General features: G+C 37.6%; 1 protein-coding gene across 1 annotated transcript in view; it reads right to left on the bottom strand.

Annotated features, from left to right (window-relative positions):
* Positions 1 to 27,147, bottom strand: part of thsd7ba (thrombospondin, type I, domain containing 7Ba) — a 188,327-nt gene that overhangs the window by 82,667 nt on the left and 78,513 nt on the right. Inside the window, exons 4-8 of the mRNA XM_055031554.1 lie at positions 21,438 to 22,305; positions 18,683 to 18,931; positions 17,354 to 17,523; positions 15,088 to 15,246; positions 7,763 to 7,963 (exon numbers count right to left, since the gene is read on the bottom strand). Of these exons, the coding sequence (XP_054887529.1) occupies positions 7,763 to 7,963; positions 15,088 to 15,246; positions 17,354 to 17,523; positions 18,683 to 18,931; positions 21,438 to 22,305 (1,647 nt within the window). The remainder of the gene's footprint in view (positions 1 to 7,762; positions 7,964 to 15,087; positions 15,247 to 17,353; positions 17,524 to 18,682; positions 18,932 to 21,437; positions 22,306 to 27,147) is intronic.

The raw sequence follows: 27,147 nt of genomic DNA, 5'->3' as shown, positions 1-27,147 counted from the left end.
TTTACATTTGGCTTATTTTTCTTTAGTCTGTATTCATATCCATATAAATGCTGTTATTTATGAAACCTTTGGCTTCATCTTAGAATCTATCACTTTTTACAGCTTCAATTATTATATTCCTATAAATGTATTTTCTTTTCCATAAACCAACTTGATTCTTTTGTGTGACTGCATGTGTGTGAACTAAAAACTGAGTAATGGAAAACAGTGGACAGGGTCTCCAGGGGTAATCCTGGAGAGAAGGGGTCTCTGAGCTGCATCTCCAAGCCATGGCCTTTAGTGTGCACTGGAATGGATCACAGCCAAGTGGAAAAAGGCCAGGATAAGAGTCAGCTCCTCCAGGTCTGACGCTACGCTTCTCAACCAAAGAAGCAATCAATAAGTATAATATATCACTTGACGAACATAATACTGACAGCTAAACACGGCAGTGGCAGCAAAATGGTAGGGGCTGTTTTGCTGATTCAGGACTTAAAAGTCGTGATGGGATCAAATGTACAGCCTGCCACTGGTATAAACTCATGGTATTTTTGTCTGATGATAAAATTTGCATGACGGCCTGAAAGATTTCAGAATGACAAGTAAAAACCGGAGAAATCTGGTTTCTCCGGATGAGAGTAATGAGTGATGAGAAACACCAGCCTAACTCACTTCTGAATCAATATTTCAGCATGAATCTTTTTAGTGTTCATTGTTGGGAGTCAGATTTGTTCACATGCTGTTTTTGCTTTATTTTAAAACAACTGTTTTCAAAATCATGAAATGTAATTGTCTCTGTTACAACAAAAATGACATCGACAGAGCTCCTTTCAAAGGTCTTGGTAAAACACAGAAAGAATATAGTTGGATCGAAAACAATAGTCTGTTGTGTTAAGTTTCTTTTTTGGTAATACGAGACAGTTTTTTTAAGTCATCTCTCAGTTTTCAACTTGCAGGCATGTAGTGAAATATGTAAACCTATTAAAAAAGTCAAGCAAATAACTATTGACTCGAAATAAACAACATTTATTTTGAGTCAATTATTATATTAGTATTATACTATATACTGCAATATTAGTCAATATTGCAGTATATAATACCTACCTCAAAATAATATCTATTTTTTTAATTTTTACAATGGTCTCTTTAAAATAAGAGAGAAACAGAAAAAAGCTGCGATGTCATCAACTTGTCAAAAACAATGCAAGGAGCAGCCCAGGCATCGTTTTTATAGCTAGACAGTATTTGTAATCAATTTGTTGCTTTTTTGTCCCCAAGGATACACGCTTAGTATTGGAGAATACAGTTAATGCAGAAAAATGAGAGTCTTGGTAACGCCTCATGGAATAAATGTAAAATATTCCCTCACGGAGTTTGAAAACCTTTTGCCCATAGAGTTAAAACATCTAAAGCTACATCAAAATATCTAACGTGTGCAGCAGAAGATCGTCTAGAAATAATGGAGACAAGCTGGGGGACACTGCATCCAGTGATTTAGTTTTAGCACATTAGGAATGTACTGATACACTTGACTCCAAACTCAGTACAGCAGGTCTACAATAATAACAATATGTATTTTTTTTTTTTAGCATAAAATACTTATTTTAAAATAAATGCCCCTACAAAACATATACACTAAACTTAGGTGGTAACACAATGTATTTTAAATAAATGCATTTGTAAAAAAAAAAAAAAAAACAATATACGACAATATAATAGAAGAACATATCGCCATATACTTTTGTTGAAATAACAATAGAAAAAGTTAAAATTTAAAGCAGACAATATTTACACAACACTGAATCACAATGTTAAGTCAATGTAGAGATGTCAGGTGAAAAGTTAGAATTAAATCTAAAATCAAAGGAAGCTGTGGAAGAAAAAGTTTACATTTCCACATATGCATACATTTCCAAAGTGCAGCTAACCAAGCAGTAATCTGGGGGCTGCAGCACCTGAATCGTAGCTGCATTTAACATAATTGTTTTGAACCGACTCAGATTTCACGCTGCGTGGGAATTCATTGTCATGGTTCACCATCGTGTCAACCCAAGTAATTATTTCAGACTGCCACGCTTTATACAAAGCGAGCATAAAATAAAACACTGCATATACACATTTCTATAAGTTAACCTTCACATTTGGGAGATAAAAAAAAAAACTAGATAAAAAAATTTGATGCAGCCAGAAAACATAAAAAAGTTTAAATGGAAAAATCAAAGCAGAAAGTTTTATTCTCTTAACTTTTGTACAGTTCTCAAATGCATCTCTGTGCAACTTCATTTTGAGAGGTTGTTTTTTTGTTTGTTTTTTCAGGTTGTTGATGTGTCAGTTTAGGCACTTGGCTCTGTGCACTGAATTTACCTTTGAGCGTGTTTATGTTGACACTTGTTATTCACATGTTCCTTGTGTTCTCTTTATGATTACAATTGTTTTATTATTTCTCCACTCAAATCCTCCAGTCAGTGCTTAACCCCAGCTTTTCCACATTATGTTAATCACTCTCACCTGATCCAGTAATCACCGCTTGTGTGCACATACATGATTTACTCTCTCTGTATTCAGCATTTTCTGTATTCTCCTATTTTAAGAAAAAAAATCTTACATGTGACTTTGTCTGCCGAGTGCTCACTTTCGGGAAATCTCTCTACACACGTATAAGAAACTAGTTATGTGCCAGATGTCGTCATGAATGTCACTAACAGTGCACAGAGAGGGGTGAGGCAGAGTTTGCGCTGCACTCCTTCATGCTCCATCCGGCAGGAAAAAATTTAATTCCTTTGTTTCCTAATTAAAAGGAGTGAAAACTGAAAGAACATAATCAGAAATGTTTGCCATTTCAAACCAAAACATTCTGAAACCTTGGCATATCTTGACACCAGGAATGACCCATGAATACTGTTGCTGCTCTCACAGAAATGAAAGCCTAATTCTATTTACAACCACTTTGCTCTGAATTAGATTTTCATGAGTTGGAATTTAATCGACCTGAAGGCCCTCAGCTATCCAGCACGCACTGTTCTTATCTTGTCTGAAAGAGCACAATAAGCGAGTTTATTCTTAGATAAAAGACAAATACAAGGTTACCTCACATGTTTGCACTCAATATTACACACTTAAAAAATGTTCTGACATATAAAACACTACAGGCTAAAGTACAATTTTAAGGTCTCTATGGTAAAAATTTTATTTTTAAGTGAGGGATTCTTTTTTCTTCTTTAATAAACTGTATCATGAATTAAAATAAATACATGAGTAATTATGAATTACTCTGTTTGAAAACAAAAGGGCCTAATGAGTATGCTAGCAAACAAAAAAAACACAAAACTGTCAGGAACCATTTCCTCAGGACAAATGACATAACTGCACATAGCTACAACTTGTGTGTGTGTGTGTGTGTGTGTGTGTGTGTGTGTGTGTGTGTGTGTGTGTGTGTGTGTGTGTGTGTGTGTGTGTGTGTGTGTGTGTGGGTGGTGGGTGGGTGGGTGGGTGGGTGGGTGTGTGTGTGTGTGTGTGTGTGTTGTGCTGAAAGATTGCTGCCCCCTGGGGTCCTCCTGCATTATTAATACAGGGATCTGTAGTTAGGGCTCTTACTCAAAAATAATATCGCTGCCTACTGCATGCAATTTCAACATGATTTCTGCTCTGCACGCCCACCGACCAATTAATCTCTCTCATTGTTATTATTCTGCTGTAAATCCATAGAAAAAAACTGGCATTGACTTTTCTTAAAAGTTAATAATCACATATCAGGGGAGCTTTTAGGTAAAAGCTGCAATAAGGGGAATTGGACAAAATCCCAGTCACCATTAAAGTGGGTTGTGACAAATTGGCCTGGATGACCAATTAGTGTCTGGGCTACATCAGCTTGCCAAACATGTTCCTTTATAATTTCATCTCCTCTGACATCCATACATCCATTTTTCCAGTGGCTTTTCTGGGCTTGTCATTGACTACATACTGTTGACCAGTTAGGTGGAAAGAGACATACAGTAGGAGAGGGACACTGTTGTTGTTGTTGTTAGTTTCACAAATGTCAGAGAGTCTGCAGGTTTTGGGTTAGTCACCATCCAGTGCAGTGCACGGGGTAGATAATCAGTCATGTCAGCCATTAGTTACACATAAACTGAGTATATTTGAGACAGCAGCCTACGCGTTCGGTGGCATTGACTCTGCAAGGAGAAGGAGCTGAACGAGGTGTCAAAACAACTTCACTCAGCCTTGGGCAAATACCCGGAGGATAAGCCATTTCAGCAGTTATTTATGCTAGTTTAGAGCCCCAATAACCAACGACAATATATTATAACAATATGTAAGCAAAAAGGGGGGCTGTTAAAATCTGTTGTCCAGCTCTTACCTAAACAATGTTTTGTTGGTCAAGTGACATGGATCTATCATTGCAAACCCCAATTTTCAAAATATAATGTAAAACCTAAACTTAGTAACTTCACATTTCTATATGAAGTAATGTTTTATGGAAACTGAAAGTGATGTAAAGATTTCTTAAGTAGTTTTTGAAATTTGGATGATTCAAGTTGTTTTAATATCTAGATATTCTTTGCTTGATTTTTAAAAAATATTCTGTACAGTTGTCTGTTTTTCTTATTTCAATTGATCAATTCCTTGATTAGTGCACTAGGTTCTAACTTATAAAATATCTCTGTCCCTCATTTACTACACTTGACTGAGGATTTCTTCTTGGTTGCTAATAAGTCCTTGCCTTTCTTATATTGTGTGAATATACACACTTAAAATGAAAGTCTCACTTTCATTCCTGTCATGCTCAGCAGATTAATTAAATTCTGTTTTCTCTTGATTTCCTGAAAGTGCAATGCCTTTTGTTTTATTAATAAAACCTTATTAGTTTTTTTTACTTGACAACCTCCAGACTCCCAGTTTGTGTTTATGTCCAATGTGTCCCTTTCCCTTCTAAGGTTTAACACAACATTTCATCATTTGACCATTTCTGCTCCTTACCAGGTATTAACTTTAGTTGGAGAAAAACTATGTCCAATAAATAAAAGATGTAAGTCCAACTATGGTAATAAGTAGCGTTGGACTGAAAAGTAGATTGTATAATTGATTAGCATGCAAGCCTTTCAACCAGGAGTTGGCTAATTGCTGTGGCTGCTGTTTTGGTGGGAACATATGGGAGAAGAAACAGGGTCTGGAGACTGAAGCTCCAAGGAGAAGCTTTGGGTAACCATCCTCTGCCAATCACGTTTCTGTCAGAGGCAGTTGTGACACATAACACAAAATGGGCTCATTTTGTGTTATATGTGTGTGTCTTAACACTCTTAATGATCTCCATGAACTTAAATTTTAAACTTGGGTTGAATGTGTGAAACAATTCTCCATATTGACTTCAGAAGAGAGATTTCAGAAGGGTGATGGTGTGGGACTGCTCTGCTTCATCAGGGGCATTGGGTATTTGCCATAATTGGTAGAACACTGAGTTTTGCTTTCTATCTGAAAATCACTGGGTTATTCATCTAAATTTCAATATACAAAATTACTCCTACAAGTTCTTCTATCAATGACTCAAGAGCACAAACTAATGATTTTGGTGTGGTCTAGTCAAAGTCTAGACTTAAATCTGATTGAGACTTTATGAAATGACTTTCATGACAAAACCTTTCAGTGTGGCTAAGTTAAAGTTTTTCAACAAAGAAGAGAAGGTGGATCTTCTTATTAGCTCCAGACTGATCAATTACTGCAAATGCCTGACAGCAGTTGTTGCTGGTAAGGTTGGAAAAACCATTAGAAGGTTTCGGAGTGATCAGTTCCTTGCATATGGTTCAGATGTTTTCTAAATAACCAACACAAAATTAATAAAATCATCCCTTAAAAACGGCATTTAATATTTACTTGAGTAATCTATGTCTTACTTTGAAAGTTAATTCATGTTCTTGAGAAAATCAAAAGCACAAAAAACTGAAGACATTCTTGGATAACTATGTTGAAAGAGATTTGTAATGCTGCTAGGAAAGTCACTATAGTCTCATTTCTTTCAGGCAGACAAGAGGATTTTGACAAAATATCTGAATTTCAAGACTGCAAAAAGTGAGTTAGGTAAAAAAAAAAAGAATCACAACATTTATGAAGGCCATGTTGTGGTTTATTGCTACACAATATATATTTCCTTTACTAATGAAATCCAGAAAAAGTATAATAGTGAAACTACATTGTCTAGAAAAACTCAAAACAGACATTAAAAGTATGCAACATAACTAAGTCAATAGTTAGTACTCCAATGAATTCAAATGGTAAGTTGAAGGACAAAAATCAAAATTAAAAAAAGCATAGATCAATCTTTCATCAGCCACAAACACAAAATCCACTCTAAATAATGTCATGAGCCTGTTTCCACCAAATTTCTATAGCTTCTCTCCTCACCCGGCCCGTCAAAACTCATTAGGCTCTCAGGATGGCTAATGTGTTTGGACTTTCATTTGGATTTGTGACAAACATACACCCGATCCATTGTGACAGAGTAATAAAACATGGACAAAAAAGGCTCCAATTAGGCCTATAATCAATGGAGATGAGCAATTAATGCCTGGTAGGAAGCAGGGATTCTGACTTTTAATCAGGTCTGTGTTTTCTGTGCCCATAAACCTGATAGTGGTCCATAATGAATAATGCATGCGCCGTTAATGGTAATGTTCCCATCACCCACCTTGATGATACGCCTGAGCACAACGGATCACATTACACTTGGTTGTTCAGATATCACAATAAAATTGATGGTAAGGTCTCTCTACATCACTGCATTGCTGGCACTACTGTAACCCTGATGAATTTTATAGCTCGTTATTCATTTGAATTTTTAGGATTAGCTATTTCAGGCGCTTAGTAGCTTGGTTTCATTTAAATAGAAATGGCTAGGCTGTATAAACAACACAATTTAGTGACGCTAATATTACCACCTTTATAATGGCTTAAGCATTTCAAAATGGATTTTATTTACATTTTATTTGATGGTCCAGCAGAAGTAGAGCATAACTGAGAAGTGGAATTACACGTGATGTAGGACATATTATGAAAATGTTTTACAAATAAAAATCTGGCTTATTCCTCATTATTTACTCTCAAGTACCCAAAATAAAATCTAGTCCATCTAAATTCTGACAGCAGTATCCCGAGTAGTGAATGTAGTCCACCTGTATTTATTTTATTTTCAACATAAATTCAGAATATTAATGAAATTAATTAATAAATATTAATGACCATATTGTATCATGAATGGATAAGGCTATGAAGAGTATTTAAACAAGGATAAAGTTACAAAAATATTCCATGTAGAGCACTGCACACTGTCACAAATACAACCTACTATATGTCATGATGATATTCCTTATCTGAAATGCTGGTAACACAGAAGGAGCTGTAGTTATCTAGTTATCTACACCCCAAGTAAAAAGATTTTACTTGGGGTGTTCCCATGCTCCCTTTAGTTATGGCCTTCATGGAGAGGCAAAAAGAAATAAACTAAAAGAAAACCTGAAGTAGTTCTGGTTGCCACAAGCAATGCAGAGGACACAGCAGACATGTAAACACAGGGCCTCTAGTGAGGTGAAAACATTTCAAACAAAACCAATGCAAAAATCAGTTCAAAGATTTAAATACTTTTGCTAGTTACTGCAGATTAAAGTATTTCAGAGAAATCTCAATTCTATTCTAAGTGTTGTTTATGCAGTAATCTCTCAAATTTAGCTAAAAGCAGGAAGGTTAATCAAAAAAGGACAGCACATTTTAAAATGTACTGGTTCCTGAGCACTACCTTCAACGCTGACACAGGTCACATTCTGTACTCTGGTTCCCAGACCACATGAGCCATTGGTGGGAACGCATTTTCCGTTTTGTTGGATTTGCCACAGGTAGCAGGCAGGATCCTCACAGGGGATGAACTCCATCAGATGAGGGCAAGTCCCCAGAGTATCACTGGACTCCCACAACACCTCTCGCTTTCTTTGTCTGAAACCTGACAGGGCAGACACCAAAGAAAAGTACAGAAAATGTGAAAGAAATTACAGACTTTTTTGTGTTCAGAATTAGGCATGTTGCCTTTCTTATAGATTAAGCAGCAAACAATAATTCTCTATATTTTCACATTGATATATTTGAACAAGAATAGCAAGTTTGTTTTTGTATAAGCTAAGAGTGAGGCAGGGATAATAGCTGTCATGTTTCTCAGAAAAAATAAAATAAATGCGAATACAAAATAGGAGTTTTAAAGAAAAGAGGGAAGAGATGCAATTTTGTTTTACCCTCAATGTCAGTCCAGATATCTGGAGTATCGTCCATTCAGATCACTGTAGGTTCAACAATTCTTAGGAAATAATCAAATAATAAAACATATACATATCAGTCTGCAACTGTAAACTTTCTCACCTTTCTTTGGAACCAAGTTAGCAGAGCAAAAGAGATTGTTTTACATCTATTTATCATGCTGTAAACTCAGGAACAGGAGCTCTTTTATCAGCAGACTGTGAAATTAAAAGTAGTTTTGAAAAAGAGCAAGGATGATCATCCAAGACAGACAGACAGCCACACAGAAATCGATCTCCTGTAGAGGACGTCGCTGCATGTGGGATTTTGCCCTCGGTATACCCTCTCGGCGTCAAGGCAACTCCGACTCCACTGTTTATATTTACAGAAAAACTGTTGAGTCTTTTATTCGTGTACAATGAAATGTTGATGCTTCAGTAAAGAGACTGCAGAAGCAGTATTTCCAAGGCACGAGGGAGGAAGACGGTGAAAATAATAATATAGCAGAGACGACGATGTGACAAAACCCAAGAAGCAGGGTTAAGTTACAGTGATTGTATATTTTTAAAAATAGTATCTGTCTGTCCAATTAGAGTCACATTTTTTTTTTTTTTTTATCACTGCCAGTGTTTTTTAAACTAAGTCGTGAAGGTAATTTTAAACAGCAAGAGTCATTTTCCATAAATATATACTGCAACACATAGCATATTCATGTACATCTTGGTCTAACAGCTAATGGGTTCGTGAAATTTACTGAATTAAAACCAAACCTATTAATTAAACCAAAGCAAAAGAATTAAAACCAAAGAATCCTATAATGAATTGATCTGTTGGAGCAGCATGAAGAGGCAGAACTGCAGCAGTTACAACTCAAGAAACAGGACAGACTGCAGCTTCCTGGATGTAATTGGTGATTGAAACAAGAGCTACACAATTATGATATTGCATAACCATAAAACACATGGTTAATATGGGAGAGTAAACAATCCTGGTGGGCACATCACTTGAAGAAACCTTTGCAAACCCAGAATTCCTTCCTCTAAGATTCAACAAGAGCAGACAATTTAATCATTAATGTAAAATGTTTTACATTAAAAATAAATGTTATGTATATATATTATTTAAACTATTAGAGATATCATCCACTTTTTTCAAGAAATTTGGTGTTTGATCCTTATGTGCAGGAAGCTAAACACCAGAGAAGGTGTTGAGTCCATGTGAATTAACATCTACTTATGTTCCAGGGCCAAATCAGCCAAATAATGGCTGAAAGAAAATTTCCCAATTTGGTCAACTGCCTACTACCATGAGGTATATAAATGCCTTGAACATTTTCTTTAACATTTACAAATCAAAAATGATCCTTAATCCCTGGCTGCTCTGTTTTTTATCTTCATGATGTTGTTTGTTCAGAAATGTTCAGTAAAACACATCAGAAAACACTTTAATTATAAGGATAAAAACATACACAAAAGAAGCCCATTGACTAGCAAGGTAACATCTGAAGGGAATAGGTTTTGGTGGACTCAGTAATCGATCTCCTGTATGAGAGTAAAGGGAAATACAAAATGTTAGGCCACACTTTTCAGATTTGCATTTGTGAAAAACTAAAATAAAAACATTTTATATATTTCTTCAGACTAGCATTCATGACCTGCTTTTTATTTGTTCTATCATAGTAAAATCCTAACAAATATTCTGAAGTTTATGGCAGTTGTACAATCAAATGTGCAGAAAATTCAAAAGGTATGAAAACTTTTGTGATCCACTAATTATATTAATATTAAGTTGCCAGACTTTGACAGCGCCGTTGAGATCCAGATCACGTTTCTCTTTTTGCGTTTTTGTAGTTAACATAGCTGTCAGTGACAGCCATGTTTGTGACAAGTTGTCACAGACGTCACAATCTTATCAACAAATTACTTCACCAATATGTCTTTTTCCTGTGATTCTTAGTTCTGCGACGTAACATCTGTCGCTGTTGGCACCATAAAACCTCACAGAGAAAATCTGTTAAATATGAATGAGCAAAAATTTGACTCGAGGAATGGCAAGCACATCAAAAAGATGGGCCAAACAATAAAACGCCTTAAAAATTATTGAATGACACCAACAGGGTGAGTTATTATCTTTACGCCACTTACATAGTCATCAACATCACCTTAGTGTACTGTAATGCCATTCATATTCCTCACTCTACAATATTGACTTTCCTAAAGATGGATTGTTCATAAAATATTCATTTTTCCATGAAAAGGTCTCTATTGATTGGACATGTTCACATTTATAGTTTGAATTGACTTCTAAGCTTTTCCAATTCCCTGGTGACAGTACAATGTTCTTGCTGGCAAAAAGCTGACAGATAAAATGGTTATTTCTAAGTCCTAGTCTCTCCCTTAGTGACACTTGAGCAGCAGACATGAGTACGTCTTTTCGAGTCATACTCATTTTATTTTACTCTGACTCCAGCTACCAGTTGAAGGGCCCCAAAATCTTTTATTTCAGGGGTAGCACCTTTTAACCCTTAGAATACCAGTCTGTAAATTACAGACATCTGTCTCTCATCTACTGAAGTGAAGCTTGGGTATAGGAGCCTGATCTGAGCGCAGCGCCTTCTTGAACCTCAAAGACACTCTGGATCGATTGCAGAATAGCCCAGAGCACTTACCGCTACTCGGATCCAAGCCACAAGAAATGATTTGGCTAGGATATTAATAATTTAAAGGTTTCTTGTACATACCAAGTTTATTTCAGAAAAACAAGGACCGAAACTGTGGTTTCTTTTTTTTTTTCTCTCTCTCTCTTTCTTAATGCACTCTTTTTAAGAAATATACCTTTCCTCCAGCTGTCTAAGTTCCGGTAGAGACATTGCTGAAAATTCATCCAGTAGTCTCCCGTGCTCAATTGATTTTCCTGTACAGCTGCAAAGACAATAGGCCAAGAAAACACAAAAAGACGTGAAGCTACAGCAAGGCAATCTAAATGTGTAATTTTCCCATGAGCGAAGCTGCTTGGCTCCTACACCCAGAAACAGGAATATAACGGGAATTTTGGTTAGAGTCGGATCAGTTTACTCTAAAGAATAATGGCAGTCCAATCAGAACAAGGAATTCTAAGAAGCTCTGGGGCAATAAGCAAATGGATCACAACAATACTCAACTACTCAATATCTTCTCAATGTATCACAGGCAGCACTGCTCACTGTGGATGACTCTGTTGCTTTACACTCTGCCTGCCATGTGCTCTGAGTCTTTATAAATACTATTAAAGACAGCTTGCCTCAGGAGAGGACCCAACAAAACGGCAGACGCTTTTGTTTTTTGCTCCTCCAAATATATGAAGGACCCAGTGTGTGAGTGGACTCAGCTTATCCAAAAGAGATTTGGTGTTCTCAGAGAACAGACGCTGACCTGAACGATCTGCAATGCCGTCGCTCCCCGGGGGGTTTTCATGCACATTTACTCACCGCGGCAACAAGGTCATGATGCCCCTTTAACACAGCTCTAACACAATAACGCCTCAAACATGCTTCATTCAATCAAATACCACATGGTTTCACCTGCGTGAAAGGACAGGTAGGCTGAGAGGTCTCATTGTTTTTCATTGCTTCAGTGGTTGATCTACTGGACACTGCGAAAATATTTATATCCCTTTTCCACAGTTTTTCACATTACATGGGGATTTTCTGAATTATAAACATTTATTTTTAGAATCACTGTGAATGTACCTCCATCTATCTTTCCCTCCAGTCGGCCTGTAATCCCTGTTCTTATGGAAGAAACTTGTTTTTGGTCTCTCCAAACTAGATCATCTTCTTCTACATATTTGCTGCAGCCTTTCCTTCTTTTCTTGTTTTGGAAGACGGATAGTTTTATGTAGCGCAACCAAAACTTGCTCTACATTTTTCCATAATTTCATTCCTGACTGAGTAACTTTTTGTCTCCCAGGTGTTTCTTGGTCTTCATGTTTGCTAACAAAAACTCATGGACTCACCTCTGAGGCATTCACAGGATAATTGTATTTATACTGGGGTTAAATTACCCAAAGACGATCGAGAGGTGATTTAAATTTAACTTCTGGGGCAACCAGTTGCAATTGAATTTTAAGGGTGTCAGATTAAAGTGAGCTGAATAAAAATCACCATAAACTTCACTCATTTGTTTACATTGAGTAAACAGTTGTAACCTGGAAAAATGTGAAAAGATTCAAGTGGTGCAACTATTTTTGTAAGACACTGCATGTTGTGCCACATATCAACAGACTTATTTTGACCTCCGGCTGAAACATGTTTATAATTCTGACCCTGAGGTTTCTGTTAGGTCCATTCGGTTAAAATTCTAACTCATGACCCTATATTCCCCTATCTGACTAGTTCAGCACTGGCAAACAAATCTGGAGAAAAGAAACATCACACATGAGTAGCAACTTTCAGGGTTATGCAGTCCCATGTTGATCATACTGAAAATGCTTCGGCAACAGTTTGCATTGATTTTACACACACTGTCTACAATACAACACAAAGTTAAGTGTTGCTGACTGAGAGACTTAGGATTTTTACCTCATGCACATCTGTTTAAATAAAGATTCAGATTCTAAGGGATGTTGCAGCTGTTTGTCTTTTGGGTATTTTGCTAAACTTTTTCTATGTGCTTTTTGCATTCATGTGGTGGGAAATAATGGATGTTAAGAAATAATTTACAAAATCCTCACTTGCACAATTCACAATATACCTAAAAATAGCTTTAAATTAAATAAAACTGAAATGGTTAAACAATATGTAAAAAAAAAAAAACACATTGTTTATAAAGTTACATACTGCAGCTTTTAATTATTGAGGAAGTGACACTGATAAGGCATTAAAAATAAATTTTCCATAGTTAATATTTGTGGTTACTTACTCTGTGGTTGGATTCATTTTAAGCAGTTGGCTCAAAATGATTGTGGTCTTATATATAGACAAATAATAAGACAAATAATCTTTAAAAAATAACGGTTCTCTGCGTCCTCCCTGTTCTGCAGAATTACGCAGCTCAGTCAGAAACAACCAATCAGAACCAGCATTACTCAGCAAGCCAAGCTATCAGGAAGTTTTGATTTAGTAACTCTGGATTGTTTATTTTAATTCAACCTGCATTTGACTTTAAATGAATGTCTCCTTTATTACTTGACATTATTTGATATAAGCAGATTTATTTAACTAATAATCCATGGAACTGATAGTCTTACTGTTAAATATTATTTAACTGATTACAGGTTTTTCAGTTGTCCTTTAGACTGAATAGCTGCTGTATTCTGCCTGCAAGTATTTTGCATGGGTATGTCTAAATTAGGTGAATTTATTGTCAGACAATTTTAGAATTTTGCCAGATGACTTAGCATAATTTCTATCTACAATGAAAAATGTACAGTCAATCCAGGCAATTGGCAGAGATCGGCCTCATGGGTGATCGGTATTGGCAGCAAAAAACCTGATCGAAGGATCCCTAGTCAGAATGCATCTTCTTGTTCTGTGATTTAATGAACAATGTTAAACTAAAAAGAAAAAACTAAGTACATATGGTGGCTGCAAAGCTAAATACACATTTACAGAATCAGCGTTGGAAATATCTCAGCACCAAGTTGCACTGCTGGAGACAGGAGAAAACTGAATAAAAATACATAATAAAAAGTTGAAAAAAATTTGAACATTATATGTTAGTGAGGCCAGCAAAAAAACAAATTGCAAATGCATTTTTGGAAACAGGTGGTGAAAAAAATGCTAGTGATAAGACAGAAAGTAAAAAAAAGATGTTTACCAGGACGAGAAGACTGACAATGGGGAAAATGAAATGGAAAATCTAAGATCAGAGAAACAAAATTCTCAAATAAAATCCCGAAACATGAAAATGTAATTGAGAGTCAAGGGCATCAAATGAATAATAATCTCTTCTTAAACATAACGAGAATAAGATAATGTAAAACAAACAGCATATTCCATAAGCATTTGCCACTGCACTCCCAATTAAGGATGAAGACAGTAATGTCATCCTCTACTGCAGACTGAACATTTCCAAAAAATTAAACCTTTAATTTCAGCATATTTATACTACATTTATGCTATCTGTTTATATGTTATAATATATGGCATAAAATTCATGTTATATACGATTGTATGTATACACGTACAAAGACTTGAAAAAGTTTAATATTTTAGTTGTTCAATTTATAAAATGACACAGAATTATAAATCTGAAACAAACACACAAAATGTAAGGAATAAATAGACCAAAATTTCGCTATTTATTGTAAGCCTGAGGAAGGATATCTAAAAACCTTTCCTGAAGTACATTTTAAATGTCACTCTGCCAAATATTAAAGAAACATAGAACATTTGAGAGTCTGACTTAGAAGAAAGTTTTGAAAAATTCTCGAAAGTCTTATTAATGTTATTCTGGCACTTAGAAAAAGAGTAAATAATTTGGGTAATTTTTTCTGACCTAAATCAGAAAATGTTTAAGTTGATTTAAAGTCACACGAAAATAAAAGGTTGTGTGTCTTTTAAATATCTGATTAGACAACTAGAAAATACTTTTGCAAACTTATAAACATGCACTTTTATGGATTCTGTCTGAAGTGCATGTTTATTGTCCTCAAGGAGTTGAATTCTAACTATTCCTTTGAAAGAAATATTTGGCAATAATACAGTTGGAAATGCTGACACAAACAACTACCACATACATCTGATGTAAAATCATTAAAGTGCCATTATCTGTTAAATTTGGACTTTTTTCCCCCCAAACTTTTGAAAAGCAAAGACTTGTCTGTTTTCATGTCATCCTTTGTTATTTTTTGACATACCTTTCTTCCCTTGAGGTTCTTTGCAGTTTTCATGAAGGCAGGCACTCCAGGGCGACCACTGGGACAGTAAGCACTGATGCTGGCAAGGAATGGAGCAGTTCTGAGCAGCCAATGGAGGATCATCTCCATCACACAGCCAAGCATTCACAGGCCTGGACACTGAACAAACAAACAGAAAAAAGCACACACAGAAGAATAAACCATGCTCAAGCAAAACAATACACATTCAGCTGTATAGTGTGTGAGTGATAGAAACTGCTGCCAGGTAATATGTTTAGGATTGGACTCGTAACAGACATGTGGGCCAGGCGATGCGGAGAGAGAGGAGAAGATCAAGAAGCCTCACTGCTGTCAGATTGAAAAGTATTGATTTAATTCAGTTCTGACTTGGAAGACAGGATAGCATTTATTGTTAAAGGCCTCCACTTCAAACTTTGCACACTGTGGCGAGAAGTTTAGCAAAGCTTATTAGAGAGTAACAAGTGAAAAAGCCAGAGGGGATCGCTCATCTGATGTCAGACTCAAGAGAACATAAAATATAGGGCAGTTGGAAACTGATGTGAAAACTAGGAGGTGTTGAATCAAGACATAGTGAAACCATTTTATGACTAAGGAAGGCTGGCATCATCCAAAGATCATAGACAGCTGAACCACCTGTAATGAGCACTGACACGGGTCTCTGTCTCAGAGTAAAGGGTACTTTTCTGCCTGTCCACAGCAGAGAGATTTCAATCTGATGTTCCATGTTTATGCAGCTTCAAACATCATTGTGAGGCAAATTTCCATTTAAATGAGAGCCCATAGAAAAATGACTTAATGTCCACGGAGCATTTGGCCATTTTACCCACCATAATTTACATGGTGTTAGATCTTCTATGTGAAAATGACATGCTTGATTAAACACAGAGATAAAGTGCAGCAAAGGTCTTTTCACTTTTCATCTAAAAGCACATGAACTGAAGGCTTTCTGAGCCAAATTATAAGGCCTTCTTGTAACAAATCTATCACTTAAGGCGTTCATATTTCTCTCCAACATCAGTCTGGCTTCTCTCAAACACAAGGGCAAAATATAGATGTCTTAATTAGCATGCGTTTACTGACAAATTGTTTTATTCGTTATGCAGGAAAGAGTGTGATTTGCAAAAAGAATAAAGAACATCTCAACTGATAGTCATTAAAAGGGGCCCACTCTGCTTAATTAAAATGATAAATGGTTAATACTTAATTATGCCATATCCTGACTCTCCTTTTTTAATTATTCTTTTTTTTCTCAATTTGTGGTCATTTATAAACTTTAGAATTAACTACATACTTTCTATATGTGTATTGTATGATACAAACTAGGGTAGATATTGTTGAATCGTAACCATTGTTTACAATTCAACAATAGTTACACAAAAAATGCTTACAATGGTCTAATTTATTTAAGTCAGAACAGCAATACTTCAATACTTATTCCTTCAACATCATCAGATGTGTTTACTCTGCAGTCCAGGCTTACAATTGATACTCTAATCCAATAAAACAATTTAGATCTCTAAAGTATTTAAGTAAGCAATAATAAAAGCCTCTAATTGTTCCCAGAAATTCTGGGCAACAACTGAATAAACATTAGTGGCTGCTTTTAAATTTAATCACGTAATAATTTTTTAAGATGTTTGGTTCATTTCAACAGGCTTTGCCGCTGTGCATTCAGTTCATCAGTTTTCTATTAATCAATAGAAAACTGTAGTAAAGCACCAAAACTGTTAGGAGTTAATGGGTTAATGAACTTGCTCTGAAAAATGCAAAAACAGCAGCAGTGGCTTCTTTTATTACAACATATAAACAATGTAATTAAGGTGCATTTTATTTTCTAGCACGTGGAATTATATCTTCTTTCTTTTTTCTTTTATGACTATTACTTGGAAAGATATTTAAATAAGATTGAAGGTCTGGGAATTAAACTGTTAGACTAAAAATGATCTGTTTTATATGCAGAGCAGGGGACCCCCTGTTGTTCAGAGCCTTCACATGTGACAGCAAATCATACAATTAATAAATTGAAGCTTCTTCAAATTTGCATTAGGACACACTTTTTCTGTTGTTAGAAGGCATGTTTTCATGCACATAACTAAGATGATGCTCTGTTTCTATAATTCACATTGATGATGCAGTTCACAGCTTTAAGTTTGCATAAATGTCTGTTTCATGACAGTGAATATTTTTAGCCAATTTGTGCTCCTGGGAAGTACTGATTCAAAGAGGATGAAGCTATTTGTCTCACCTTCCTTTTTGTAATGTGCTGCTGAATCATCAGGTACTTGAACACAGTAGGTCTTCCTGGTCTGGACTCCACCTCCACACAGCAGACTGATGTTAGCCCGCCGTTGATCCTGCTGGCCCAGCAAGGGTTGAATGCGGCATTCACCCCAGTCAGTGGTCCTCCAGGTGTACCTTCGTAAACACAACAAAGTGGAAATACAACACCATGCAAAAGTGTTCATACCTCTTGAACTTTTTTATATATGTTCACTCTACAGCCACAAATATTAATGTAATATTTTGGGATTTTATGTAATATCGAACACGGAATAGTGCCTAATTGTCAAGTGGAAAAACAAGGACGCATCTCTTTTTATGGGTATCAGAGTCAAGGGGTCTGCCAGACCGTTCTTGCTGTCTTTCTCTCTTTCTTTTGGGAGAAGAAGCTGTTGACACCATATTTTGTTTTTCTTTAACTTCACAACTATATATATATATATATGTTGATCTTTTACACACACAAAAAAAAAATGCATTAAAGTGTAGGTTGAAATGAAGAAAAGCTTCAAGTGTCACAAACCATTTAGCAAAGGGCTGGATAAGTCTTAGGAAATTTACACCAGAGATGTTTTACATTTTGGTCTTTTAAAAGACCAAAACCAGTAAACAAAGATTTAAATGAATATGAATGAGAATAAACATTCATTATGAGGAGTTAACAACAAACAGTGTGCACACAGGCCTCTTTCAGTTAGTCAGAAGGAGGCTGAATATGTATTTTTTTGATTTCAGAACTTTTAAATAATTGTTTGGTTTTAACTATAAAATATGCAATGATGCAGAAAGCAATAATATTTCAGGAGATTACTGGAACAACAGCCCCTAGTAATCTATCAAATGCTTAATTTCCGTAATGAGTTTTTCCCTAATCATGTAAATCCCCAGCTCTCAGGCACTCCATGTAAATTTAAAGGGGGAAAAAACTAACTAGCAGAGAATGTAATTCTCCAATGAGTACTTTGTTCAGTGTTTGTTCTGTTAGCTAAAACCTATTCTAACCTCAGTGCAATGAGAATCAGGCAACTTCTCCCTCCAAGTCAAAATAACTCATCAGGTTAGTTCTTACTGTTACTAGTTAGAGATAAAAATAGTGGAGTGAATAAAACTGCAAGACTTACATATTTACTTCTAGTGATCTTTGTGTCAATAAAGTGTTCAAATGAACCCAGATGTAGTAGATGAAATAATACCAGCTATTTGATCTAAATATTGTAACCAGAACATCATAGATTAACAGAATTCTGGTTTCTGGGCACACTGAGCATAAAAAGAAACATTTATTTATGAATACCTGGGACATTTTGGAAGTAAATCGCCTATGATGTTGCAGGCTTCCTTTTCTTCAAGTGCAGGACATTGTTTTCCTTCACCATGTGGGATCTGTGTCATGATCCGTGTCCGGACGCGATACCCGGGAGACAGGTCGGTGGATCGGCAGGTCTTTGAGCAGAAACTCCACGATGACCAGTCAGAGGTTTGACAGTCTTTGGGCATCACGCATGCCTGGAAGGTCAGGGGGGAGGTGTCCCTGGTACATAAACTAAAGATTGAGAAGATTTCATTATCAAGTCTGCTTTGTCACATGACATAAAACCATTTTAACTTCTTTTACAGATTAGGCAGTGACAGACAATAAAGCAAATTCATGATCATGTTGTCTGCAATTTATTTTGTCTTCATTAAAGTGGCAGTATGTAACGTTTATTAAAGAAAAAAGCTTTTTTCATACTTGTTTAAACAGTCACTATGTCATGGCAGTAATTACAGCATAAAGTATTTCATTCAATTTACCTTGTTCCAGTCAAGCATAATAAATGTGGGTTAATAAAGCAAGAAAATTTGTGCTTGTTGATTATTTCTTTGTTGTAACAATACTTTTGATTTATTCCTTAAAGGTTCTAGCATGAAGGAAAGAATAAAAAAAATTAAGGATCATGAATTTAAATGCACATAGTAGCATTTAGTGTTTGCACAAGGACATGTAGCCCTTTTGCTATCGGCCTGCTGGTTACACTGAACTTTAATTATAGTGCAGACCCCAGGTGTAGTTGAGCTTTAAATGGATTAGTGGACATATCTCATTAAGTAACATTTAAAATACCACATGCCTTGAGAATCTACTGAATCTGTTTGTTATACTGAGACCCATGAAGAACAAATTAACTTTGAATCATCCATGTCTGTATTAAAAAAAAAATCTGTTATTTTACTTTCTGTAAAAAGTCCACCTTTTATAAAAAAATTCATTGAGCCTTCAAATTTGTGAAACAAGTTCATTTGTCATTAAATTCCTGTTTAAGATCTTTAATAAGGCAATACAAATAATGAAGTTATTAGGATGAAAGCACACAGCATATTTAATTTTATATTTTGTAATTAAACTGAAGCTAAAGTAAAATAAGACTTATTTGAAAAAAGTACAAATTCAAAAGCCCCAAATCTATCTAATAGCAAAGCAAGTTAATAGGTACTCCATTGCAAATGGTCCCTTTGTATAAAACTTGTAAATCCTCTGAACCATTGAGAAGGATGACCTATGATTTTAAACTGAATAAAATATATGCTTCCTTGGTTTCTTGGTCCTTGATTACCAAAAATCCACACTTAGGTTTAAAACTTCTCTTCCATAAACAGACAGAAAATGAGAAACATTCCATAGGGTATAAAACTACAACAGCAAAATGATCAAAAACAATAACTAGAATCAATAAGACAGTGTTAAACTGACAGTGTTTCTGATATGCTTGCCTGTATGGATGGTTGTCTGATATTGAGCTTAACAGCCACTCAAAGGTGTCACTATAAACCAAGAGGATGGTATTTAGTGACATTTAGAGAATACATCATAATATAGATGCAATGATTTTCTTCCCTTGATGATGGGGGCAAAAAAAAAATCATGACTGCGTGTGTGTGTGTGCTCCATTTTTGTGTTTAAACACAGTGCAGCAAAATCCATTCTTATCAAATCCAAATACCAGGGTCAGCTCAAATAGCAGTGACTGAGGGGAGTACCACTTAACATTTAACACAATAATACATCACCTCCCTGCCAACATGCCGCTGAAACACGAGCTCTCACATAATCTACTTATAATGGAATAAATAACAGACATCTGTAAAAAGCTTTTTGTGTTACTGAATCCACCCTTACATGAACAAAACAGCCAATGGAAACCATAAGGTATCACAAACATTGGAAAAACAAATTATTTAGTAAAGAAGTGGGTCAATGAGTATGTACATACAAAAGTGAGTAGATGAGAAGTAAATACGCTTCCAGGTTAAAAAATGTCATCATCTGAATTTAACTGAGCAATGAGGTATGAGTTTCCTGTTGGATAATTAATTGTTTGCGACTTCCAACAAACAATTATGATGCAATGAGTAGCTTTTCGTTTCTTAGCCCTGGTCAAGTTGTTTTGTTCGCATCAAGGTTCTCTTTAGTGTATTCACACCTGTACAAAACATCCAGATCAACAGGGGAGAAAGACTCCGGCCTGTTGAACGCAACCAAATGTTTTCCTTTTTTAAGAGGCATCTTTTTTTGGCCATCCAATGAATTTACAGAAGAGGTAATGCAAGGCTTTCTAGTTGTGTATGCATAAAATAATCTTACAACCGTTTTGCAAAACCTGTGGTTGCATCATTACAGCACAAATTATGTAATGAACTCAGGAGAAGCTTATTTAGATCTGTTGCATCGTTGCAGTAAAACATTTCAGTGTTTATCTTATTTGGCATATTCTGTAGTTATGCTCATTTTATGTGGCTGAGTGAACTGCTTTAACTCCACAACCTACCTGAGTAATGCTACCAACAATGGGCATTATACAACCAGTCTACCAATCTCCTGATGATGCTTGTCTCAAGGCTAACATCATCTCTACCAAGTTCAATGAACATGCCAATTTGTACCATAATGTGAAGGCCAGACTGATGCAACTCAGTACTAGCAAGGTGTACCTAATGAAGTAAAAAGTGAAAATTATGCTTTCAAATGTGTGAAAAATGCATTTATAACAAAAAAAACATAGTCTTCTTACCTGAGCATAACATTCTTGCCATCACTTCTCGCACAGCGAACATGTCGTGTCTGATATCCCACTTCCAGTTCCCACGACAAGGGGTATCTTATGTGGGCTTGACCATGGTGTTTGTGGTGGTACTGGTGATGACGGAATTGGTGGTGAGAATCCAACGTTTGTGTCGTGATAGAGTTGTTCTCATTGGAGCCAACACCAAAGTCCACTGTGGTCCTTCCATTTAAGACGGCATCCTTGTTAAGGGGTAGTCGGCACTTACTCCATACCCCTACTTTAAGGCTGTACTGGTACTCCCCCTCTGCAACAGGGCAGTCAACAGAGTTAGTACAAGTCCTGGTCTCGGTTAGATTAGGGCATGTCGCCCCTCCATACATTGGCGCGGCCAGGACATATCTAGTCCGATGCTGTAGACCAGCACTGCAAGTTTTACTGCAACTCGACCATGAGGTGAAGTCTGAAACCACACAGTCCTGAGGGCAGGGGATGAGGCAGGCCTGCTCCACAGGTGGTTTCTGGGAAAAGAACTCGCATATCCTTATGCTGACAGTGCTTCGATTCGAAGTGCGAACACAGTGGATATTGCGCCTCTGAATGCCATGCTGTGCTGTAATGCACTCAGTAGTCCTCATCTTGAGTTCATTAGAGAAGAAAGGGACAAGAACACAAGGCCCCCAGTCAGAAATCTCCCATTCAAAAAGATCTTGGTGCCAGTCGCAGACCTTAAAGCATTGCTTTTTGCTTTCCGGTTTTTCCACATGCTGGCAGTGCGAGTTATGGGTAGTCCAGCCCTCCATGTGGACACACCATATCGTCCTTGTCTGAACCCCACCTGAGCCACACACCTCCCCGATGCACTGACCCCACGGACCTACAAAAAAAGAAGACAGAGTACATTTTCATTAAAAATGTGTGCTTTGGGGTGGTGGAAGAGGAGAGCGCAATAATTTAAATTGCAGCTATCTGGAGGCTTGCAATCAAGCCGAATTCAAGGCCATTCACTTAACCTCAATGATTGCTTTATTCATGAACTGAAGAAGAAAGGAACAAAGGAACACAAAGTAATCAAACCGGTAGCAAACATCAATACAAAACTACAAGGTCAGTTTCTGAATTACAAGTACTTAATTTATTGGATCAGGTATTAGGTTTATTATATTTCTTAAGTGATATTGCCATATCCTTTCCACAAACCTCAATATATTTACAAACATGAAAACTATGTGTTTCTTTTAAAAACTAAATTTTAGCATGAAACTTTGTGGGTGTTGTGCATGGCACACAAGTAATTACAGCCTTGGGAGCAAGGGGCATTCAATAAAAGTGTGATCATAGTTCAGCATTTCTATCTAATATAGTTTAAAGCACGTCATTAGCGACTTCACCAGGTTAAAAGCTCTTGTATCTTTTCAATAAAGTTGCAAACCATAATGAAATGTTTTGCAGCTTTATGGGGTTGACAAATACAACTTTGTTAACAATTGTCAAATGAAAGAACTGTAATGGATTAATCCCAATTCTTTCTTTTTTAATTCACAAAAGTGTGGAGTGTGTGTGTAGTTGGTTTCTCTCACACATTTTCTTTAGGTTTTCTTCCAGAGCTATTATTTTTCTCTATATTGATCAGTTTGTTTGCATATAGCACAAGTTCAAACACTGCACAACTTTTATATAGGCAGGTGAATATTGAATTCATACATTCAGTATTATGATCTGTGTGTTAACATATAAACCAATTAGGCATAATATTGTGATAAAATGTCTAACTACATGTTGTCCCACTTTTTTTTGTCAAAAAAAATTCCCTGACTCCATCAGTTGAGTCAAGGAATAACCCTTGATGAAGTAATGACACCAAGATGTTTGCAGCAGATTTCAAATTTTCTCCAAATGCGAATCATCTTCTTTGTGCAACACATCTCTAAGGTGCTGAATTGGATTGAGATTTGGGGTATTTGGGGTAACATGGCCGAAAGCATCGTGCTGCCTCAGCTGGCTTACCTTCTTCCCATGGCACGTCCTGGGTCTACATGCTCCTCAGATAAACTAGATAATTCTTCTGACCAGGCCGCCTTCACATGCTCATGTCACAATTTTTGCCTCCTTTGAAGTTAGACACATCAGGATGAACTGCTTGACAGATCTGTGTAACCGGGTTCTGCTTCACACCACTGTACCAGGCCGACCCAAGTAACCCCTCGACTCTGCGTTGTGTAGATGTTTTAGTGAAGACCAGGAGTTCTGGGTGAACAGGCAGTTTATTTCCTGAATGAGAACAGATCGGGTTGGAATCAATGCAATGTTCAGCTTCCCTCAGCACACTCTCGTGCAGCTTCCATAGACTGGCACTGATTACAGTACATTAATATTTTAACATTCAATAAAAAATACAATAATAAATGATGTACCTGAATGAGAACAGATCGGGTTGGAATCAATGCAATGGTTCAGCTTCCCTCAGCACACTACAACAGAGCGTCATGTTGACTTTAACTTAGCACAGAAAGTGTTTTACAAAATATTAACAAACTAAAAGTGCAAAATTGATGCCAGGCACACAAATCATAAATAGTAGTTGCACACTATTGATGTAAGTTATTAAGAATGATACTTTGTGTTTCTAACACTTTTCCTTGCTGTGTGCTGAGGAATGAAACTCACCTCTCGTGCAGCTTCCATAGACTGGCACTGATTACAGAGGCCAGCAACATATAACCAGCCACACAGAGAGGAGGCGCTATTTCCCATTGCACTGATAATATAAAAGCAAGTGGGATTCTACAACATAAACTCTGTTACATTCCCCCCTGCTGAATTCCACTTGCAGCCCGAAATAAACAAATACAAATAAAAGAAACAACCCCATGAAAAAAAAAAATCAGATACACCATAGCAACCAGAAGAGAAAAACAAGCCGAATGAACATTTTAGACAATTCCCCAATAGCATACGCACAGCCATTGAGATGTGATAAATCTGCTCAGTAAATTACAGGCATTACAGTTACAAAGAAAATCCAGTCAGATGACTATTCTCAAAAGAACCAGTGTGAGAAGAAGTTGGCCAGACCCCTTCATCACACATATGGGAACAGAAAAAAAAAAACATGCCCATTACATATTTTGTCATATTATAACCATACGCCATCCTGAGACAGACAGATGAAAACAAAAGCACTTTGTTGGTTCTGAAACACCATTGTCCAATACAAGTACAATAAAACATCTATATCTTCACCCTAACAAGACTCAAACTTTTTCAGTTTTCTGATGCATTATCTCGATCAATCGAGAAACAGGCTTAAGTAACCTCCCCACCCTCGATCTTTTGGAAGTCTCCACCGCCCCGTCAACAACAGTACGGTCTTCAGCAGGAACAACAATTTCAGCTGAGACAGGAACTGCAACTAAAGGCAAACAGGCTGGATCATGTTCAGCAGTGGTTGCTGCCTCCAAAACAGAAGAGCATCTACCTGGATCCATGGACATGACCAGGTCAGATCGTTGCTCATCACTGGTTGAATTTTCTCGCACATCAGTGCCAATAGCGGGAGCACAGCCAGAGGCCAGTTGATGGCCCACATCAGTGCCTTCTGGGTCAATATCCTCAGTCAGCAGGGGCTCACTGGAGGCTACAGATGGCAAGTCAGAAACCCAAGCTCTTGTCCTGTATTCAGCAGATGTTACAGACATGTCAGACACAGCATCTCCATCGCCTTCAGCTATCAGCGAGCCAGATTCAGAAGACACATCCACCCCATCCTGCAGCGCCGCATCCTCGACAGGGAGAAAATTCACTGGCATTAACAGGTTACGATGGACAACCTTCACCTGCCCAGTGGAGACATCCTGCAGCTTAAAGGTGTGACTTGTGTCATTCTTGTCCACAACTGTATAGACTACATTCTCCCAGCGATCAGCCAGTTTTCTCTTGCCGCGTCCCTTTTTGTTGGCAAGAAGAACACGGTCTCCAATCTCCACTGGAGCTCCCCGGACTTTACGGTTGTAGAGATCCGTGTGGCGCTGCAATTGTTTGCTCGCCGTCCTTTGTGCAATGTCCATTGCCTCCTTGAGGTCTTTCCTAAGCGCCTGGACATATCGGTCATAATCTGTGACGTCATGATGGTCAATGACAGAGCCGAAGACTATATCAATTGGGAGTCTCGGCACCCTGCCAAACATCAACAGAAATGGAGCAAAGCCGGTTGTTTCATGGATAGTGCAGTTGTATGCAAAGGTGAGGGCTTTCAGCACATCAGGCCATTTTTGCTTAGCTTTCGGGGGCAAGGCACGAATCATATTGCCCAAGGTCCGGTTCATCCTTTCACAAGAACCATTACCCATTGGGTGATATGGAGTCGTGTGGGACTTCTGGACACCAGCAACACTCAGTAGTTCAGAGATAAGTGCACTCTCGAAATTTGCTCCCTGATCAGAGTGTAAGCGTGCTGGAAAGCCATAAACGCAGAAATAGTTATGCCACAGTTGGTGCGCCACTGCCTTGGCAGACTGGTTGGGGCACAAGAAGGCATGCGCCATCTTTGTAAAATGGTCTGTGACCACAAGCACATCCACTGATTTGTTAGCAGAGTCCTCAGCTGACCAAAAGTCTATGCAGACCAGTTCAAGGGGCTCTGATGTCTTGATGTTCTCTAAAGGTGCTCTAGCCTCTGGCTCAGGGGACTTGCTAACAATGCATCGCTTGCAGCACCGCACATACTCTGCCACATGTTTAGCCATGCCAGACCAGTGAAATCTTTGCCTAGCCAGATAAAGGGTTCGTTGCTGGCCTTGGTGACCTGCCTCATCATGGACTCCCTTCAGTACAGCAGGACGCAGGGCAGGTGGGACAACATACAGGTAGGTTTTTGTCTTTGTTACAGGATTCTTGGCGACTCGATACAATACACCGTTTTTCACAGTCAGCTTGTGCCATACCTTCAGAAGTCTGTTTGTTTCAGTCGCTTCTTTGGCACGCTCTCTCCTTGATGGTCTTCGCCCCCTTCCCACACATAAAAGATTGCTCTACACAGTGCATCATCACACCGCTGCTGCCTCACCAGCTCCTCATGCGATAAGATGTCAGAATCAATATGGTTTGATGTGAGCAAAGTCTGTGATAACTGAGGCAGAAGAAGAGCGTGTGGCCACACCTTGGACTCATGTTCTTTATGAACCTGAAGGACAGCTCCCACCTCAGAAGAGGTCAGCCCTCCTGCCTGTGCAACAACTGTGGACCGACAAACAATAGGTTGGTCATCACCTGAGAACTCTTCAGGTGAATGAACTGTCCATCTGAAGGCCTCCTGCACCCCCCCTGTGGCAACTGCCTCTGCTTCAGCCAGCAGATCATTGTATGGGACTCTTATTAAACGATGGGAGGCAGTGGGCTGCACAAAGGGTTCCCTGCTCAGCGCATCAGCAACTATATTTTTAGGACCAGGGATGTATTTTATATCAAACTGGAAAGGTGCCAGTTTCGCAATCCACCTTTGCTCGCATGCATCCAATCTTGGCTTAGACAGTATGTAAGTCAAAGGGTTATTATCGGTCCATACTGTAAACTGATGACCCCTCAGCCAATGATGAAACTTATCGCACACTGCCCACTTCAAGGCAAAGAACTCCAACCTATGTGCTGGATACTTGGACTGTGCGTGACTAAGTGTCTTACTAGCAAAGGCGATTGGCCTTGATGTTGAAGCTCCAGCCGG

This window comes from Poeciliopsis prolifica, unplaced genomic scaffold, assembly GCF_027474105.1.
Source record: "Poeciliopsis prolifica strain line A6 unplaced genomic scaffold, Auburn_PproV2 SCAFFOLD007, whole genome shotgun sequence".
Lineage (NCBI taxonomy): Eukaryota > Metazoa > Chordata > Actinopteri > Cyprinodontiformes > Poeciliidae > Poeciliopsis > Poeciliopsis prolifica.
Note: the sequence above shows the minus strand (reverse complement) of the source record. Positions and strands in the feature narration are given on the sequence as shown.